This window comes from Numida meleagris, chromosome 16, assembly GCF_002078875.1.
Source record: "Numida meleagris isolate 19003 breed g44 Domestic line chromosome 16, NumMel1.0, whole genome shotgun sequence".
In the NCBI taxonomy this organism is placed as follows: Eukaryota; Metazoa; Chordata; class Aves; order Galliformes; family Numididae; genus Numida; species Numida meleagris.
In genome coordinates this window covers 9,391,747-9,412,083 of record NC_034424.1, presented here as the reverse complement: position 1 = coordinate 9,412,083, position 20,337 = coordinate 9,391,747, and the positions used below count along the sequence as shown (strand labels likewise).

General features: G+C 44.0%; 1 protein-coding gene across 1 annotated transcript in view; it reads right to left on the bottom strand.

Moving 5' to 3' along the window:
* SCAI (suppressor of cancer cell invasion) overlaps positions 1-20,337 on the bottom strand; it is a gene marked incomplete at its 5' end in the record, with an annotated part of 36,882 nt that extends 16,545 nt beyond the window's left edge. The window contains 9 exon segments of the mRNA XM_021413981.1: positions 293-394; positions 1,102-1,254; positions 1,750-1,848; positions 3,229-3,325; positions 3,685-3,783; positions 4,366-4,452; positions 5,094-5,189; positions 9,814-9,945; positions 20,326-20,337. Of these exon segments, the coding sequence (XP_021269656.1) occupies positions 293-394; positions 1,102-1,254; positions 1,750-1,848; positions 3,229-3,325; positions 3,685-3,783; positions 4,366-4,452; positions 5,094-5,189; positions 9,814-9,945; positions 20,326-20,337 (877 nt within the window).

The window sequence follows — 20,337 nt, the reverse complement described above, 5'->3', positions numbered from 1 at the left end:
AGGCTACACCACTGTAAATCATTTGTGAAATGATGCCCAACTGTTCACTTCTAATAATTCACACACTATTGAAGTTTTCCCCCAAGAAAACAAAAACAAAGGAAACATTACTCGGGTCAGACTCCACAGATCTGAGCTACCCTTCATTAATTTCTGATAAGAGCTAAATCAGCCTTCCTAACTGGCTCTGCCCAGTGACAATGCAGAAAGATAGTTTTGTTTTCTTCTTCCCCTCTCCCTCTCCCAGTATGTTAAGATCTGTTGCCAAGTTTGTCACTGAAACAAAACTCACCTGCATTCCAGGTTTGTTCATCTGTGAAGCTAAATTCATTGGTTCCCTTTCAAGTGCTTGCAGCATTCGGAACATATCAACTGTCAATTCACTGAACTTCACCTGCAAAAAGAGTTAAATGGTTTACTCTGCCAGAATCAAATTAAGCAGTCTGTTTCCTTGGAATTATCCGAGAGTCTCAACTGCATCCCACACAACATTTTCTGTCAATATTGTCTCTGAATCTTGAAAGACCCGTGAATGACTTTGAGGAGCTCCTACAGGACAAAGTCTATTCACTACAGCTCTACCAGGCCAGTTCACCATATTCACAAATTAGACTTCTCTGAGTTGTTTACAAATCATGTGATGGAATCCCCTATGTACTCTGTATTTAGACAAAATTTGGAAGATACACAAACTCTAGTTTACATCCAACTCCGCTATTTATCTGAAGAAACAGTTCAGAGATAAGTGAAGTTGACACATTTCACGTTTACACATTCATGAAGTTTACACAATTTCATTATCATCATCGTCTAAAAAATAAGACCTTGAATGTCTTCTGAAAACCCGTTCCTGCTGCAAGTGAAGTTGGAACAAGCTGGAGTACGCCAGATGAAAGCCTGAGTCAAGGTTTTTCTAGACGTTCCACTGAGACCCCTCAAGCATGAACACTGCTAAGAACAATCTCTTATATGAAAAATCAATTGTATCTAGCCTCTACTGCAATAATCTAAATATTCTGTTGCGTGAGTAAGAGATATCACCGTGAGGGAGAGAATCTGAGCTGTAACAATACAAGTTTAAGACCTCACAATCTCTTTTACCTGGTTATTGCAGTTCCCAATAATCAGTGCATCTGCAAGAGCAAGCTGTCCCACTATCATTCCCTGCTCTAGCAGTGGAGCTCCAGTTTCAGAAAGCCTGTTGGAGGTGATTACAATGGTGTTGTCGTCATTTAAAACCATTACAGGGTCTGCCTAAAAAAATAACCAGAATAAATCAGGAATTCAACAGAACACACAGGTTTGCATTTAGTGTAGAAGATCAAAAGTCTTCTCACTTACAAACTTCCCAAAATTGAGGCAGATTTTTAAAATTAATTTGCCATGTTTGTATGAAAGCCACAAAGGAAAGGCACACCAACCATCAAAGTACACCTTGAAACAAAAACAAACAATGAGCAAATAGGGCTGGCTTCCACAGCAGCAGAAATAAAAAGATGACCAAGTGGGTCTCAGCTTCACGATTCTGTCTTCACTACATTGTATGACCAGGCCTGACTCTTTAGGCAATTGCACAGCTGTCACTGCTACACTACCATAAATGCATTTCAATGATTTAATTGGGCAAGTACCCGGCCCCTCCACATGGCACACCTGCTTAGCATAGAGCTGGTGACACAGGAATACTTTGGTGAAGAAGTCAGAAAAATTTACTTCAAACTGACAATTAGAAAGAAATAGTATTCTCACCTCAATAAAAGCTGCCACTTCCTGAAGAACCAGGTTCCATTCCACCTGATCTTCAGTATTAAAACGATGAGTGTAGTCTTCAATCTCATCTGAAAGCTCCTAATATAAAAAGTTCAAATACTCAGTTACTTCTTAAACTGAAAGCTTAACAGTCAGTCACTAACTTAACAATGTCGTTAGCTGTGCTGGCCTTTAGAATAGAGAAAAAGTCACTTTACTCAAGAACATATGCAGCACACTTACGACTAACACATCAGCCAAAACGTGCTCCTTCAGGAGACAAAATGCCAACACTGCATGGGGTTTTGGCAATGCAAAGTATCTTTTCAGGAGGTCCCAGTGTACAGAATATCTGAAGTGTAACTATCACATTCACATACAGTTATGTTGCTTGTTATTCCCTTAACCTATGGATAACAAGGATTCAAATTTAATCTCACAAACAACTTTAAATACATTAAGGAAATGAATGGTGTGGCTTTTTAAATTGCTGTTGCTGTCAACTAAGTTTAGACAAAAAGACAGTAATGCAACTTACACAAAACTGTCAAAACCAGAAGTTGCTTGCAGCAAGGTTGTTAGAGGAGTATGGGAAGCATATACTGCTAGGAGAAGCACTCTGCTCCTTTGGTGCAGTTAAAGGGCAGCTCCCAGTCTCAGCTGTAACTACTGGAATATTTTACTTGGTGTTCAAATAATACTATCAAATTATCCAAACATTAAGTGTTGTTATTAAATCCCTGATTCACAGAAGGCAATCATTGTGTTGGATGTCAGATATACTATAAAGACCAGCACTGGTCAGTATAAAGACTTGAGTTTAGAATTATTCAGTACTTTACTCCCATGGCAGCGGCATATGCAGATCCAGCCTCTCTAATTTCATAGTAATTTTACATCCTTTAGGAAGGCGCCATTAAGGCTTCATTTTGACGGGTCTTTGAAAGGTGCAAAATATATTCAGGATGTGTCCTAGACATGGGACAGAGTGATGGCAGTTTGGAAGGGAAGAGAAATAAGCTCAGCATCAGAGACATGGGCTTTCACAGCAATGAAGCGTCATGAAGACTTCCTGGGGGAGATTTCACCAATGTCTTAAATCAAATACAGGAATGAAGACGTGTTCAGAGTTACTGAATGATTCCAACACTTTCAGATCAATAACATGCATCCTACAGTTCATTCCCAACTAACTATATCAATTCATACATTTTTTCTCGAACCAAATGCTCATGTCATACTGATATCTTTCCACAGCTCTATCCATATTATCATTTCCTTCTGTGGTATCCAACAGCACAATGAAAACTAATCAAAAAGAAAAAGAAAAGCTACGTAGCAGCAGTATGAAATACCATAGATCTAATGAGTGATATTTCAGGTTAAATAGGCTGTGTTATGGAGTTTTTAATTAGAAGAAAAGCCCTGAAAAACCAACAACCTCCCACTTTCAGCACCTTTATCCTCATTTTAACATACCTTTACAAGGTCCTTTACAACATCCATTTTGTTGAGCAAGAGACAAACCACTATAAACCTTGCATAGTAACGCAGCTTCTTAACCACTAATTCAGGCCTAAACACAACAACAAAAACACCACAGTCAAATTTGAGATCAGAATACAACACAAGTAGGCAGTGCATACAATGCAGCACACTAGGTCCCAGCACCAACACTGAGCAGGGCTCAAGATGTCAAAAATTTGGGGCTAATAACTTTCTAGCTGGGGCCACAAGAGAATATTCCTCCAGTCTTCTTGTAGAGCTCTTATTTATACTAAGGTATTTAATTGTGGCAAAAGGGTTAAAAGAAACTTTCTCCAACAACACTGACTTCATCTCAGTTATGATCCTCTGTTTTATAATCACCTGCTACTTACATAAGCTATTCTGGTCTTGGGAAAGAAAAAAAGGAGGGCATCCATTCAGATATACCTGTCTTCTTTGTTAACCTGGGAGTAGTATGACCTCTGCCTGATTGCTGAATAGAAGGAGAAAGCTTCATTGAGATAGCTGGTTTCAGAAGTGCGCAAGCTGTAGAGGAAGAATCAGATTAGCTCACTGCTTCAGACGCAACCCCATGCCAAACCCTCCCTTCCTGCCCCCTTAACCATTTTGTGCATCGATACCAAAACTCCCTCCTCAAGTAACTTTGTACGTAAGCCAGACTCTCATTCTTATTGTATGCTGGGAAGACAGATTTCAGAGCTTGGATTCAATCTCTGATAACAATAAAATCTGCCCATCTTGTGACCATAGGAACAGGTGACAGGTTAATTCAAGAGTTTAAAGGAACATTAAGCTCCCAAACTTGTACATCACACTTTTGTACAAGAGTCACATGCAGCACACATGGAAGACTTAGAGACACTTCGGAGGTGGGAGGTAACTCCTTAGGCAATATCAGTGTGACTCTAGGAATATCATAGCAGGCTCACAGGTGCCTTTCTCTGCAGCACCCCCATGCAGCCCCAAGTGCCTTCTCATTCAGAGCTCATGACTCAACTGACATCCATTTCTACCTCAGCATGCCCCTGACTGAGTATGCAGATAACGAGCATGGAACTGCCACTAACACTGCATTTCCCTACTGAATCCTTTTCTGTGCTTACTTACTAATAATGGTAATAGAGCTGCCCAATCTTGGAAGCAATTTCCCCAATTTGCCACCGCTTCAACCCATACCGATTGTCCAATACTTGTCTATTTCGCAAGAGAGAAAAGAAAGATTAAAAGGCATTCCAGAATTTCTCAGATCATCACACCAGACAAGACAAAGAGCCACTGTGGGGCCAAATTCAGCTTTTGTTACTGGTGTGGCATTCCCAATAGCAGTTCCTCACAGTGCCAATAACATTGCATATGCACACCAGGAACGTGACCATTTACGCTGCAAAAACTTGCAAGAGCTAGACATAAGTATGTTGCACAAAATACACAAAACAAAAAGGTCACCACATCCCAGGAGAACACTCAACTACACAGACAACATGAGGTGTGAAAGATCAGAGCCCACACTGCAGCAAGACGCTTCACACCATTCCAGATGGGTTCTGCACTGCAAAAGCCATCATCCCAGCTTTTCTTTGGCAATACATTAAAGCAACATGCATTCAAGTAAAGCAAAAGGTTCTGTTCTACAAAAAACAAAAGTTGCACTGAAAACTCTAACATTTTAATTCATTAGACTGTGAGCACTACAGGAAGTGACTATTCCCTCCCTTCATGCTTGAATAACACAATGAAATTTCAATCTTAATGGGAGCCCCTAGGCATACCGTAATGTCAGAGATTAAAGTTGTCTTTAAATTCATAGAGGAGGGCTGCCTACAATGTTCCCTTACCGATGCTGTTGTTGAAACTTCCAGAGTTTGGTGTAAACATCAAATGTCCGCCCAAAATAGGATTGCCACTGCTTCTGCCCATACTGAGGTAAATCCCTGCAACAAGAGAAGTAATTTCATTGTTTTCATGTACAGAAAGCTAAACTGGACCCAGAAAATATGATCATTTAAAAAAAACACAATAAAAAATACATACCCAGGAGCGAGCATAATAATCTAATGGCAATTAGTTCATTTGGACTAATTCAGATTGATGATATTTCTTTCTACTCACTCAGGAAATCATCTTTTTTAAACAAAAAAGGCTGCTCACTGTTTCAGAAAAAGCCCTATAAAAACATATGTCCAAGCATCACCAGGCCAAGCAAGCAATGTAGATGCTCACAGCTAACATTCACTGGATCAGGTTACACCACCAGAGGAATATTTGTCACCCCTTAACCCAGAGCTAGTGACAAAGTGGAACCTGAGACGTTCTGTCTTTTTCATTATTGATTTCCAGTGCCCTAAAGCAAGTTAGTCAAGCCACTTTCATTCTCCTTTCATAACGTCATTTAATTTCCATGCTGTGATATATTTTCCCCCACCTCCACCCCACAACTGTGATGTAGTCCTAAGGATGTTAGCTTTAAAGGTACATGCTCTCAGTCCTAGTAGAAGGCCTTCATCTGAGAGTTGCTTGAGCCTCGGAACAAATACAACTGAGGAGACCAAAGACTGTCAGTCTCACTGAATTCATGATGCTTACAAATCTATACAAGTCGATTCAAAGGAGGCATACAACCCGATGAGGAGCTGGAATAGCTTTTTCAACATGGCAAAGTATGTCATTTAATTCAAGAATTACTCATTCAGGGAATGCTCTCTCAAATCATTGTGCTGGTTAACACACCACCCAACACCAGATCTGCTATCCAGGCTGCAGTAAAACACCACATTTTGGAAGCCATGCCATGACCTCTGGAAGAGTAAAATAGGCAAAGCACTACACTACAATTTCCAGAGCAATGTGCTAGTGTGTTTCTGCTAACTGGAACCGCTTTATCAGCATCCCAGGTAGAAAAGGAAATCAGCGCTCCTTTGCTCATCAACCAGCCATACTTGCCACCCTTCCTCCCTCAAATACTGTGAAGTAGGTGCGTGCACAAACTATGAAATAAACAGCTGTCTGCAGATGATGCTTATGCATATATCCCTCATCAGCAAGCTCAAACGCTCTTTGTATCTCACCTGTCATCTTCCCTCGCACAACAGTCACCTCTCGGTTCTGCCCCTCCCCCTGCACAAGCCTAAGCATTCCTATGAAATCTCATTCAACTCACTGCACTGCGTTGGTTTGGAATATGAGAAAATAGTGGCGTTCTAAAAAGCCTCTGTTATGCAGCGCACACGTGTTTGGCCATTGTTGTCCACGGTCACTGCTGGGTGTCCACACGCGTATTCCTCAAGCCGCACGCTCGCCTAATTGCAGTTGGCATAGCTGCACAGTGCCATGCGCTCCCTGCGCTCCCCAGGGAACAGGGAAGATCTCCATGGAAACAGACAGTCGCACTTGTTCTTTTGATAGTATTCTGACACGGCTGTAATAAAACTTCATTTCTGACAATACATTACCATGGCTTCCTCACAGGTTTTTGCAGACAAGCCCTGCCACTGCCACCACCCATGTTCCTTCCCGTTTGCTGTTTTGTGTCCTCATCATGCATGTTGCTCCCACGTTCCACAAAACCTTGCCGTAAGAAAGCAGCCAGCATAAGCAAGAGAGGACAGTGCACAGACATTTAGTGCACAGTTTCTTTAATCAGACCAGAGAATCTGCCTTATTGGGTGAGAACAGTGGTCCAAGGGAATTTCAAAGACTCAGTTGACTGCAGAGTGGATTATTAATAGAGCTTCTCCCACTGAAGTAGACAGGGAATATATGATCCAGAAGTAATTATACACCCAACTTGAGAGCAAAAGACCTACATTACAGCAAGACATTCTTCTACTTCCAGATCTCAAGAAAGTTAATGGAGTAACACAGAGAGAAAAAGTTTCCTTTTATGTTCAATGTTAGTGGTAATTATAGGCTCCTGCTCCAGGAGCCTAAGCAGTACTGGGATAACGGGGTTTCAGCATAGCTTCCCCCTCGCCCCTACTGACCCACAAGGACAGGAAGCACATCAGTAACACATCAGTAACACAGTAACCTGCCTCACCTGCCACCGCTGTGGAAGCCAGGTCCCCTCCAGCACAAGACAGGGATACAGCCTGCTGCAGCACCTGAAGCTCACAGGGCCCTGTTGTTTCTAAGTCTGCAGCATCTCATAAAACTAAGGTTCGATTTGCATCTTACTACAAGTCTGAGAAATGAACAGTTAAACCACTACCACTTCTTTACATGAAAGGAGAGCAGTCACGATCCTTGCAGTCTGCACTATGAGTAGCAAGACCTTATAATATGGGAAAATACAATATATGTGGAATGTCCTCTCATTTAAGTTCCAAGCTTCTGTGTGATACTGAAAAATTTTAAGCATTTTTCAGTATCAAAAAGAAAATCATAACTGGTGACAGTTCGCCATAAGAAGCTGCTTCCTAACATGCTTCCTCTCCTCAGTATTTTTCCAAGAGAAAAGCAAGTGGGAGTGGGAAAAGGAGGGAAGAGAGAAACTGGCACATACTTCACTGACAGTTGTTAAGAACTTACAGCTCAGGGTGTTCAAAAACAAGTATAGATACTAGAAAGACAAACTCTGCTCTAAGTTATTCTGGTAGGTACAGCCACAAAAGGATGGCAGTGTGAGCATCAAGAATACTTTGGAGCAGTACCCTTGGCAGATCATCATATGTTTTCCTCAAATGCTTTATTTGGCATCTGTAGTGGGAAGAGAGGAAGGAAATGCTACTGAAACAAAGACGTGGCAGGCTGAGCCCTTGCATTTTTGGCAGCAGCAATAGCTAAGCAGCTGCCAACACAGCTATAGGCTCAGTTCCCTGTAGCTGAAGTGCCCAGAGGAGATTTCAGGAAGCCATTGCTCTACTCTCCCTCCCCCATCACTTTTTTTTTCCCCCCATGAAACATATTCTATGATGTTATGATTCTGTGATATTAGAGACAAGAGAATGCCACAAAATACAGCAGGAAAGGCCATCATCATCATTCTTCAAAACTGAAGGAGGCAGGCAGGTATCGATGTATTTATCTTGCTAGAGGAAAAAGCAAGCAACTGGGCCAACAGTCAGAGTCTTGCCAAGTCCCTTCCAGGTAGGAATACCCAGAAGGGAACAAGCACCAATAGAGGAGATGCCCCGAAACTATAATGCTGCTTCACCCAGTCATTGCAGCCATAGGAATCTATGACCTTCTAGGTAAAACAGCGGTAAGTTCAGTGCAAGAAATAACTACATTAACTGCATCAAGTTACAGCAAGGACAGAGGCATGTTCCTATTTTCACCCAGCAGAGCTGGTTGCTGAGGCACATTTCTATTGCCCAAATTAGACCCAAGGGTATTTTCCATCTTCTTGTCATCTAGCTGGATAAGGTTTCATTTTCTCAAAATACCATGGATGCACATGGAAACTATCTCTCATCTGAAAATTCAATAGAAGCACTAATTCCCTCCAAAAATGAAAGCCAGAATGACTGTAGGTATTCTGCCATCTCTGTGATCTGAGCTTGAGCATCACACATCCAGACAAAAACAGTATTAATTTGTACTCTTCAGTGACTCAGGCCAAAATTTCAAGCCAGCTGCATCAGAAAGCCAATGTAATGGCACAGAAGGCACTGGAAATCCTGGCCTTAAGATATAAGACCTTTTGCACTACAGCCTGTTTCATGGTGTACTGAATGCAGTCACCAGGAACTCCTTGCCTTTACTGCCCACTCATCATCCAGATTTTGGACCACAAACTGTTTTGCATTTGCTAATCAACTTTTAAAGCACATGAAAGATATTATCAATTGTTCATGGGGGGAGGGGGACATCTTTGCTAACCATCTGTGTTTGAATAACAGTAAGTTATATGGGCCCAAACATGCAATATTACTCAGAGACCAGAAAGAGGCTGAAATGCCAATGAGATATGAGCTAAAAGCATGTTGCTTAAGAGACTCTACTGCAAAGCTTAGAAGTAAAATAGCTCTTGAATACATAATCTTTAACTCAGCATACACTGACATAAACAGGAAAACCGTATCACTGTTCCTAATTTGAACTATTTTCCTTAAACTCTCCTTTCTCTTATTCCCTTTCTTATTGGTGCTGACAAAACAGACTTACCTAGATGTATTACAAATGCTTTACAGATAATGCCAGAAACTGGGGAGTTTCTGTGGTGCTGTCTTTTGCAGTTGCACGCAGCCTGTTCTGTACAGTAACATCTGGTCCTCAATCAGGTGTTTCAATGACAGCACTTCAAACACTAATTCTACCAATTTCATGGAATTGACAACTTCCAGCTTACTGCTAACTGACACAACTGAGACATTTAACTCACATTTCTCACATCTCCTTCCTTACCATCTCAGAAGAAATGCATGGACCCCTACTCCTACAGGCATTCTTACATACCTGGTCCAAAACTACTCATGTAGAAGCACACACTGCTCTCCCTTAAACAAACTTACTGGTTTTGAGTTTAAAATGCTACTTATATATTCAGCATCACTCACATGCTCAAACGCACGTTCCAATGCTTTTGTGAAGGAATACTGTTAAACACGCACCAACCTTAAGCCATTGAATAGCTGTTTAGATTTATCCAGTAAGTAGCAAAAATCTGTAACTGTTTTCCTCTCTGCTTGGGGAATATCATCTTCAGCTCCTCCTGATGACATGATTTCTTTTAGGGCAAACTCAGTCCTATGAAGAAGAAAACAGAATATTACTCAGTAATTGAGGGCTACTGTGAATTCATCCAGATTACATGCATGTTCCACAGAGATGGTGACAACAAGCATGCAATTCCCCCACAGGTTACTCTTCTTAAGACTCATTAAAAATAACAGCTGAGTACCAAAGCACGGGACTAATTACTACACAATGCACTAGATAACAAAGCAAAATTAAAAATAAAAATGGCACAAGAGTCATAAAATAAAGTATCTGAGGACTGTACTCACAAACACAAAACTGCCAATAAAAGGATATTAACATAAACAACACTTGGGTTTCATACCTAAACAGAGAAATCTTCTCTAAATCTGCCTTTCCGCAGAGGTGCTTTTCCCCTGCTGTATATAGGCACTAGCCCTACTTCTGTTTATATTTCATTTTCTTCTGGAACTGTTGAAAACTGTAGTTTGCTAGCTTTTATTGTTATAACATAGCAATTTTGGACAAAACAGTAATATATACACATATATATATATGTATGTATCCTGCTTCCTCTCTGTTTTCCTATAACTGTTTAGTTCCCTCGCTTGCACTGCCCACAATTACACCTGCAAATCTATTTCTACTGTTAATGGGAGCAAAACGTCATATTGTACAGTAATCACCTAAACAAAAAACCTAAGATACAATGCAGATCATCCTACTGCTGAGTAATTAAGGAACTATGAACACCTATGAAGGCAGCCTGGCTTTTGCAGTCTGACTTAAAACATACATACACAGAATATTACCCTTTCTAACCCAAAAGTAAGCCACACAGATCTCAAAAGCAGCAACAAAACATATCTTAAAACTTCTGCCAGGTCTTTGGCTCTTCTGTGCTCTCAAAGAATTTTAGCGCAAGATAAACACAACCCTAGCAGGGCCAATGCAGAGCTTTTACTTCCAGCAACTTCTCTACCAGATCTGGTAAGCACTTCTATTAAATAACAATTTCCCACTTGTACAGAGGCTCTATTTGGACCTTGTTAGCATAAATAATTATCAAAAAGTCCCAATTCAAGCCAGAAAATGGCATAGCTAACCCCTTACAGCCACTGGAAAGCACCTACAAGTATCTTTCGTCGTTTGTAATGACAAACCTTCTCAACAACTAGGCAGACTGAAGAGGCACCTCCCTGAATGAGTATTTCACTCCCACCAAATCAGAAGAAATCAGTGTTTCCAGCAGCTCTGGGGACCTTGGCAAGTACGTACTGGTCAGACAAGATGCAGCACACATTCACTTGGTTTTAAACACCCTCGTGACCATGCAGCACGGCAGTACTTGCAAGAGCATGGGGTGCACTGCACAAAGTGCTTGCTGAAGAGCTCCAGAAAAACGCAGCAAGCATCTCTGCAGGTAACTGCAATACAGGTGCCAGACAATGTAAGACTTCAAACCATACCAACAAGATGTCAAAACCTGCTGGTACGAGTCCAGCAAAGCTGAACACGAATATTGTGAAGCACCAGCCTGCATCTGAAATCTCTAAGCATTTACAGTCACACAGCATGAAACACACAACAGTGAGAACTGAGAGCACCAACAGAGGAAACTGAGGGGAACGGGGGGAGTTGACAAACAGAGGTCAGAAGCGGCCAGGAGGTGATTCAGGAGTTTCAGGAAGATGGACAATACCCCAGGTCCCGTGCGCTCGGCAGCGAGCTTGAGCTAAATCCTGCGGCGAGGCCCCTGGTTCTGCAGCACTCCACTGGGGTAGGTCAGACACTCTAGAGTAACTTCAGATACATTTTTAAAAATTGAGGGATTTGTGTACATTGCAAAGTACGTTTCATACAGTCAGTATAGAATCCCCAAAATTTAATTCAACGGTACAATCCATTTCATCTTAGGCTACTTTGAATTACACTTTTCACCTGCCACAACCATTGCCAACACTGGCCAACTGACTCTGCTGGCCCAGGAGCAGGCAAGTAAAACCAACTACAATTCTCATGTTAGAGTCCATCAGACCCTCTGCAAATAAGGCTGTTTATGCAATCAATAAAAGATAAGCCACAGAATTCACTGCCTGCTGCTCTAAAAGGTATCAGGAGACAGAAGAAAATTCTTGCATAGAAACCATAAAAAGCTAGGGAAGAACAAAAAACGAGAATGATTGAACTAATGAAAAAAAACGACTTTTCAGATTGTAGGCAGTTAAGATGTACTTTCAAAGTCTGTGCCAAGCCCAGACAGTTCCTAATTATTTAGCACAATGCTAATTTGTGGGAAGTCAGAAGAACTGAGCGGAAAAAAAGAAAAAAAAGCAAACCAAAACAGAGATCACTCAGCTGAATATAAAACATTTTGGAGATTATTCAGCTTCATGATGTGACAATTGGTATGAGAATCTGGGCCTACTCATGAAACAGAGGGCCAAAGCACCTTTTCTGACACTGGAAGAAATGACGAAAAGCAGGGGGAACAATCTGTCCTCTTGTCAGAGACGACTGCTGCAGGGATCTAGGAAACAAACCACATTTAAGCACATTCTGACATTGCAGACCCCTTGAAAAATAAACATGCCATGGAGATATTCCACTACAACGTTCATTTTATTCCTCTATACACACGTTCAGGAAAGAAAAAATGCATTTTGCAAACAAGCCACACACAGTATTAGGGCAACCAGAAGCTTGAGTTTAGACTAAAAAGTGGTATTGTAAAGCCAGGATTAGGAGTAAGAGGCAGAGAATGACATGAAGCATTATACAATCCCGAGCACTACCCCTAACACAGCTTAAAATTTTAGCAGAGCATCCATCTTTATCCAGGAGGTCATCTTCACTCCACTGCAGCATGCAGGACCGCAGGCCTTAGAGGCATCCTAGAGGATGCCAAGATTTCTCAGAGCAGTTTGGAGCTGAAAGGCAACAGGAAAGCTTGTATGGGAAATGGATGAAAGCTTCACGATGCTAGCAAGTATTTACTTTATTTTTTTTTAAAGTTGTGTCACTTACATCACACACGTTTCCACTTCCCTGTGGTTTGCCGTCTTTTGGCTAAGGTTTTCCAGGCTCGGTTGGAAGGGAAAAAGACTGCTCAAGTCAAAGGTATGCACTCCCAACCAGCCCGGTACTCAGGCTTAAGCTTGCAAAGCAAGACACGCTTTGTGAATGGTGAAAGAATACCCTAGCTTAAACAAATCGTGGTAACAATGAAAGCCAACTACAGACATGCACATCTCCTTAGCCAGATGTATTACTACGCCAGGATTACTGCAGCCTGCAATTCAGCTATCTGATAGAAGAGGGTGGTCACAGCCTCTCCACTGACACTTACAAGGATACAAAACCTCATTCCACAGAAAAATTAGTGATCCCACAGCTGCGTGGCATCCCATATAGATGGAAGCTAGGAGCATATCACCTCTGTGCAAAAAATCGGGGAGGAGCTTCCTAGAGCTATGTAAGCAGAGTTGGCTGGACGTGGTCCCTCAGCCTCCTGACAGCCTTTGTACAGTGAGCCTCTCCTTTGCTAAGCCATGGCTCCTAATCTGCAGCAGAACCACGAGTCTCTGCCTTCCAGTCAGCCAGGACAGCCTCATCGTATCAGTTTTAGAGGATAAAAGCTGTGAGTACCTATTAGCAGTGCTTTATCTATTTCACTTAAATGGTCAATTGAAAAACACATTCCTCTCACCAGAGATCAACATTAGACTTAGAACTCTCATCTTGTACCGCACGAGGCGAGCAATCTCCTTACACAGATGTTTGCTGCACATTTGCTCTGTCCTTTAACAAAGGAATGAAAGCACATACTACTGAATGTAAGCAATATGGAGCACTGATACTTCACTTATGCGACAAACAACTTGTCTTACTTCAAACTAGCAGAACTCAGAATTTTAGACATTTATACTTCAAGTCACCACTTCCGTAAGCAATCTTATGATTTCCTAACCATGGGCACAAATAGATATTTCAGAAGCAACCCTTCCAAAAGGCAGAACACATCACACGTGTAGCAGGTGACTTCATGCACTTTGCAAACACTAGTTCCATGGAGTCCCAGCCTCTCATAAAGTTTAGATGTTAAACGTTCACACTCTGCAGAGAAACAAATTTACTATTATCCAGAGAACTAATCAATGTGACCCAGTGAGGCTTCTCGGCTAAAATTAGAACAAGAATTCGTATTTTATTTCAAGCTCCAGTTGTTTTGGTCACTGAGCTTTCAGCTTTGTCCCTTAAATAACCCACACACAACCTTCAGAAGAGGACAGCAGATGCAAGCCTAACACAACCTAGGACAGTTGATGTGGGGAAGGGGAAGAGGAGGGAGAGGAAAATAATCTCTTCTTTGGCAAAAACACTGTTGATGTATTTATCACCCATCCACCTGACGACAGCAAACTGAAAACCAAGCAGTGAACGAGGCTGGGTTGGCTATGCTGATCAGCCTCTAGCCTCAGCATCAGAACTGGTATTTCTGTGGCAGATGTAACACAAGGCAGTACCTGGCACATCAACAACATCTCCTAAAATCTTGCTGATCTGGAGTTTCATTTCTTGCATCAAATATAAACGGCTTGGGACAGCAACACCCATCAAAATAAAAAAATACAAAATCCCCGCCTCTGTGTTATGCCAACATTCTTTCCCATGTCACCCTCTAAGGAAAAACAAATAAAAAGAAGCTGCTGTTCTGTGATGGAAGGACCAACATCACGCTGCCATCACTGACTAGGAGAAATAAGACTACTTTAGTTCACAGCACTTGCCTTTGTCAAGCAACACGTCTGCCTTTGCTATTTGCCTCTCTTTCCTCCTACAAACAGGCATTTTCAGCTCTTGTGTTTTCTTTCAGAGCCACACTGCACGTTTTGGGAAAACCATCTGTGTGTTTCCATGTAATCTGCTCAGTGAGAGTCCTGACAGAGTCACAGACAGCACAAAATTAATTTGAACCCAAATTCATTCTTCTTTACAGAATAGCTAATTCTCCAGAGATCCACTGTCCCACGGTTCCTCAGACAATGTTCAAGAAACACCAGAGAAGCACGCACCTGCCCCTCGCTCGCACACGAGCACCAGCAGCCTCACAGCTCACCGGGGCCAGCACCTCCGAGGCAGCAGTGGGCGGCCATCGCACCCATTAATGTCCGGCATGCAGAACAGTCAGGCGCAGCAATTTTATACAGAAACGCAAGGAAAAAATATAGATTTCTTTTTTATTCTGCGGGCTTTAGTACTAGGTGGAAGCAAACACGGTCACTTGCCATCCCCAGCCGCTCTCATCTGGGGGCACGCTCACCCTGCAGCCTCCCCACGCCCTCGGCTGCAGCGGGCACCCGCACCACGCCGCGCGCCGCCAGGCTCTGGGCTGGACCTAGCTCAAAACCAGCCAGGATCTTCCCACATGAGCTGTGCTTGCTGCTGTATAAACATGCACACAACGCACAACGAACAGGACTCGCATTGAGCCCAGGCTCTGGAGACATTTTTTGTTCGACCATCACAACATAAAGCAACTTAAACTGTAACCTAAGAAACGAGTAGCTACTTTGTGCAGGCCAAACTATATTCTCTCTGCCCAGGTTATATTATCTGTTCATTTCAAAAGGGAGAGGGAAGGAGTTGGATAAGAAAACAAGACACGAGCACGTAGCACTCCCCAGATCCACAACACTACAGCAAACAAACCAGACAGGCAGTGAGCACACCATTACACAACAGCAAGCACTCCCAGCTGGAGGTCCAACACCTGCACACCCAGCAGGGACATGGCCAATGCTCTGAATTCTGCTCCACTCTGAGGCAACAAATCCGAATACCCACAACGCAGTGCGGATCTTAAAATTTTAGTTTCAATAAGTGCTTAATCTACAGGATCAGGTTTTGTTTTACTTTTTCTATTGCTTACAGCACACCTATCTGTATCCAGAACTGTGGCTGTGGCAGCTCTTCCCCCATAAGGACATGGAGCCAGGCACCAATACCACACCACGGAGACAGAAATCTCTACCTGCTTGCCCTCCACATCCAGGGCTCATCCAGGCCCCACCCCAGCAGCAGTCCTCCTAAATCCTCTCTGGGCAGGCTCGCTTTTATACAAGAGACACAGTACCACCATGGGATGCGAGTGTCCTGTTCCAGTAACCTTCATGACACAGAACTTTTGCTTCTCTCCTTCATGTTCCTGCCACTGACAATCTTTTCCATGCCTGTGTTCTCCGTGCCTTCTGTGATCCCTCTTTCACTACAGTTCACAACCTCTTGCACGTAGGATGAAGAAAGGGCGAAGGCTAAAAATGCCCTCTCAGCTGGGCCTCTGCCCTTGCACTGACTTCACTTGTTTGTGACCAAAGATGAGCCCAAGCTCAAAGTCAGGCTGAGGCAGAGCTTCTGGGCTGTAAGAAGATGGTTCAGAAGTAATGTGGAAGAAGATGCACCTATTTCTTAATTCAAAGAGTGACTCTGCAGTGGTGCCTGCATGCCACCTACGTGGTGCTTAGCAGTCATTTGCTCTGCATGAAATAGCAGTAGGAAAAAAAGAACATCAGGCGAGCCTGCTCTTGGCAGGGGTGGGAGGGAAAAGGAGAAAGAGAAAAACACCATCAGCTGCCACGGGCTGAGCAGTGTGTATTTACATTTCACAAGCTAAACGATTTAGTGGCTTATTTACACACAATGTGCTTGGAGCAGCTAAAACGCCAGTTGTGTTTTATCTCCATTTTGTGGCAATGCACATAAGCCATAAGCACATGAAGCGTCCACAAATGAGACACGAACTTCACACATCTGGAAAAGTCCATAAACCACTGCAAGAAGGGTGAAGGGCTTTGAAAGCACAGGCACAAGAGTGGATGTGCACTAGTTACAACAAGATACCAAAATACAAGCCAGCGGTTCAAAAGTAACCGTCGAGTCACAATAAAGCAGTGCATGCTGCAGGAATTGCCCAGCCCCATCTAACTTTCATAACCAAGACAACCTCCAGCAAGGCATAGGGGGCCCCAGGTCCCTCTGGGCTGCCCCTCCATATTAGAGCGAGGAGAGAGCAGCAGCCAGCTCCATTTTATGCACATTTGATGGCAGGATGCCAACACAACTGTTGACTGAGCCAAATCTGGGCCCCCTTGAACTAAGCCATCACCTAGAGCAGTGTGGAAAAGCACATGCCTCTTGCATCCACAGCAGCCAAGTTCCTGAACAGCATCCGAGTTGCAAGATAGTTGTTGTTTTTTCTTGACTCAGAAAAGGACCGATGTGTTAACTCTTTCATACACACTCCCAGTTCAAAACTGAAAGGTTGCTATACAGTGTAACCTGTTGCTACCTGGTGCAGAGAATTAGGAGACTTCCTTATAGTAAGGCCAGCCATTTGCTAGATAGCCCAAATGGCAGCTCAGGCCAGCATCTGAGCCCGCGGGCAGCTGTCATTGCACGCTCCAGCTCGTCAGCGCTCTCAGCCAAGGTGCAGGTGGCTGCCTTCCAACAGGAACCTCACGCTGACAACAGAGAACGCAGCACAGGCGAGGGACAGACAGCCTTTTGGTCAGGTCAGTTCTCGTCCTCCTTCCAAACCAATACTTGGCAGTGAGCTGCCAGAAAGCATGGGTACTGTACGGAGAGCATCACTGGGAATTTCTCCAGAGTAGAGACCGTTCCTGGACCATTACCTGGCAGCAGAGAAATCCCTCTGCTGACTTCTGCTTTAATTATACAGGAAATCAGCTTCTGGTCTGTGTTCCATTATAATAGTAGCAATAATTAAAAGTACTTCAAGCAAGGAGTCCTCTGAACCTGCTGTTTCATCCAGGCTTCTTGGCATTGCACACTTCCCTTCTTGACTGATATCCTCAGGGAACTGGGCCGATGGTTATTCTGTTCTGCTCCTGTTACAGGACTGTACTGCGCTCTCTCAGCACATGTAAGCTGCTAGGTAATATTTGTGTTGGCAACTGACTCGCATACTTTATAGAAGCAGACCTCCATCTGACCCTCCACACAGCTCCCACACGCAACTTGGTCCGCTCCTTCAGACAGCTTCCTTCTGCTGCAACACACACACCCCACTCCACTCCTGTTCCCAGCCCGTCTGAAAGCTACAAATCCAGAAGAGAGCTGATGTGCTCAGAGGGAGCAGCCTGGCTACAAGAGGCAAGCCTGCAGAATGTCTTTAGACAAACATACTGAAGAAAATGAGCGCAGAAATTGCATGTAGATGTCCTGGTTTTCCTCCTACAAAGCTTGCTCTAACTAAATATTTCTGTAAAAAGAACTATGAAAGTTCTGTGAAAAAAGACACCAACATGCAGATTTCTATGACAAAATTGGTGGCTGTATTTTGCCCTTTTCTTCTTTTTTTTTCTTTCCAAAAACACAGTTAAGCCTTAAATATTTAGGCAGTAACATCGCCTCAGAAAACACTTTCACACCAGAACTCTTCCTTCTTGCCTACATGACACCATCCATAGCAAAAAACAAGCCAAAGTCATGTGTCCAGATGATCAAATTCATCTCCGTTACCTATTTACCCTGTGCCTTATCAACAGCTCCATTTAAAGCCAGCAGAGCTAAACCAGAACAAAGCGATGCAGGGAACAGGAGTGTGATGGCTGCAGCCAGCCCAGGGCTGTGGGCACTGCACGGCGGGGGGAGAGAGCTCTGGTGCCCCATCCCCCACCTCAGCAAATCCATGCCTTCAGTGCAGCGTTATGGAAAACATATCTCAATGTCTAACTAACTCAGACTGGAAGATTTCCAACACTCTGAATTGCCATTCATTATTTTTATTACTTCTTTCCACCAAGTAATACAGAAGCAAATAACAATACAAACAAGCCATACGTTATTTCCATTGTTGAATACCTTCAGCATTTTACCACTTGTAGATTTAGATCCTCAGGTGAACTCGTCAAACAAAGAACACAGAACTGTATCATCTGCACATGTAAGGGCTTTCCCCAACTTGTCATCTTTGTGGGAAAAACTTCCAATGTCCGTAAGGGAAATGGACTGTCGATTGTCTTATTTTGAAATGTAGGTACAACACACAGTCAAAATTCAATGACAACTGTCTGCGCAGCACAGCCAAATATTTCTCCTCTCCATACGATTTCTATGAATAGCTTTTATATTTTCTGCAGCAAAGCACCTGGCTATCACATTTGTGTATGCTATCTGTATTATTTCAGCAGCCCAGACTGAATGGAGAATTATACTCTTCACTTCTCATTTCGTGATTCACCATTTCTCTTAACAAAAGATAGCTCATTTTATCAAAAAATCTTAGAAAAGGCTGACTTATCTGCTTCCCAAACAACACATCTTTCCTTCCCGTGGGACGATTTACAGCCAGGTGCCACACTCCTCGCTTCTTCATCGCTCCCTCCGCCGTCTGAGCGCAGCCACAGCGGTTACGCAAGGAGGGTTCACCCAGGGTGACAGACAGCACCGCACCCGCCACCTTGCACAGCCAGAGCCACACCAGGACGGTCTCCCACCATTCCCAATGACTGCCACCAACGCTGCAGCTTTGTTTCTTGCGGGAATGGTGGGAGAGCATTTGCATGCTGGGAGATTCACTTACACCAGCATTATCACCATCATATGGTCCAGCGATGCTGCTTTGCATCAGCTTAGACACGACACCGAGATCCACGGCTTGCCTTTGGACAGCTCTGGCTTTTCTGTGACAATGGCTCCATTTTGCAGGTCGGAGGACTAGGATTACCTCGCCGAGATAAGCTCAGAGCCCGATTATAACACGACAGAAGCATAATTTAGACCCACAAAAACACGTCCAAAAACACATCCTATTCTGCGCCGTGAGAGATCAGGGCCAGCCCTAAAACCCGACAGCCTGATCGCGGATGTTTGTTCCGGGGCAGACTTCATTCTTCGTCATCTCACGGGCAGTAACAGACGCGGAGCGGGGGACACGGCGGGACCCGCACCCAGCCCCCGGCCCCAAGGGCATTCCGCACCACCTGTGGCCCCGAGCTGTCTCGGTACAGCACAGGAATGTGGTGACGAGGAGCCGCTGCAGCGAGCGTAAAATCGGAACAGTTCCACGGCGGCCCCTCCGCGGGCGCGGACAGCCAGAGCGGAACCCGCGCTGCACGGGGACGGGATCGCGGCCGCTGCGGAACCGCACCGCTGTGCTGCGCCCGCACGGCCCTGCGGAGGGTCCGGAGCGGCGGACGGCACGGGGACGGGGAAGTGAAGAAGGGGAAGGGGAGGGTCATAATAACTACTATCGTTTTGCGAACCGAGGCCTAAACCCCACCAGTGTGTCACGCCGCAGTCTCCCCCGCCAGACGCAACGCCCGACGCCCCCCGCACCTCCGCGGCGCCCCGCAGGGAGATGGAGATGCCCGCGGCCCCGCCCGCCCCCGCCGCGCCCCGCCTCACCTGGGCTTCCGC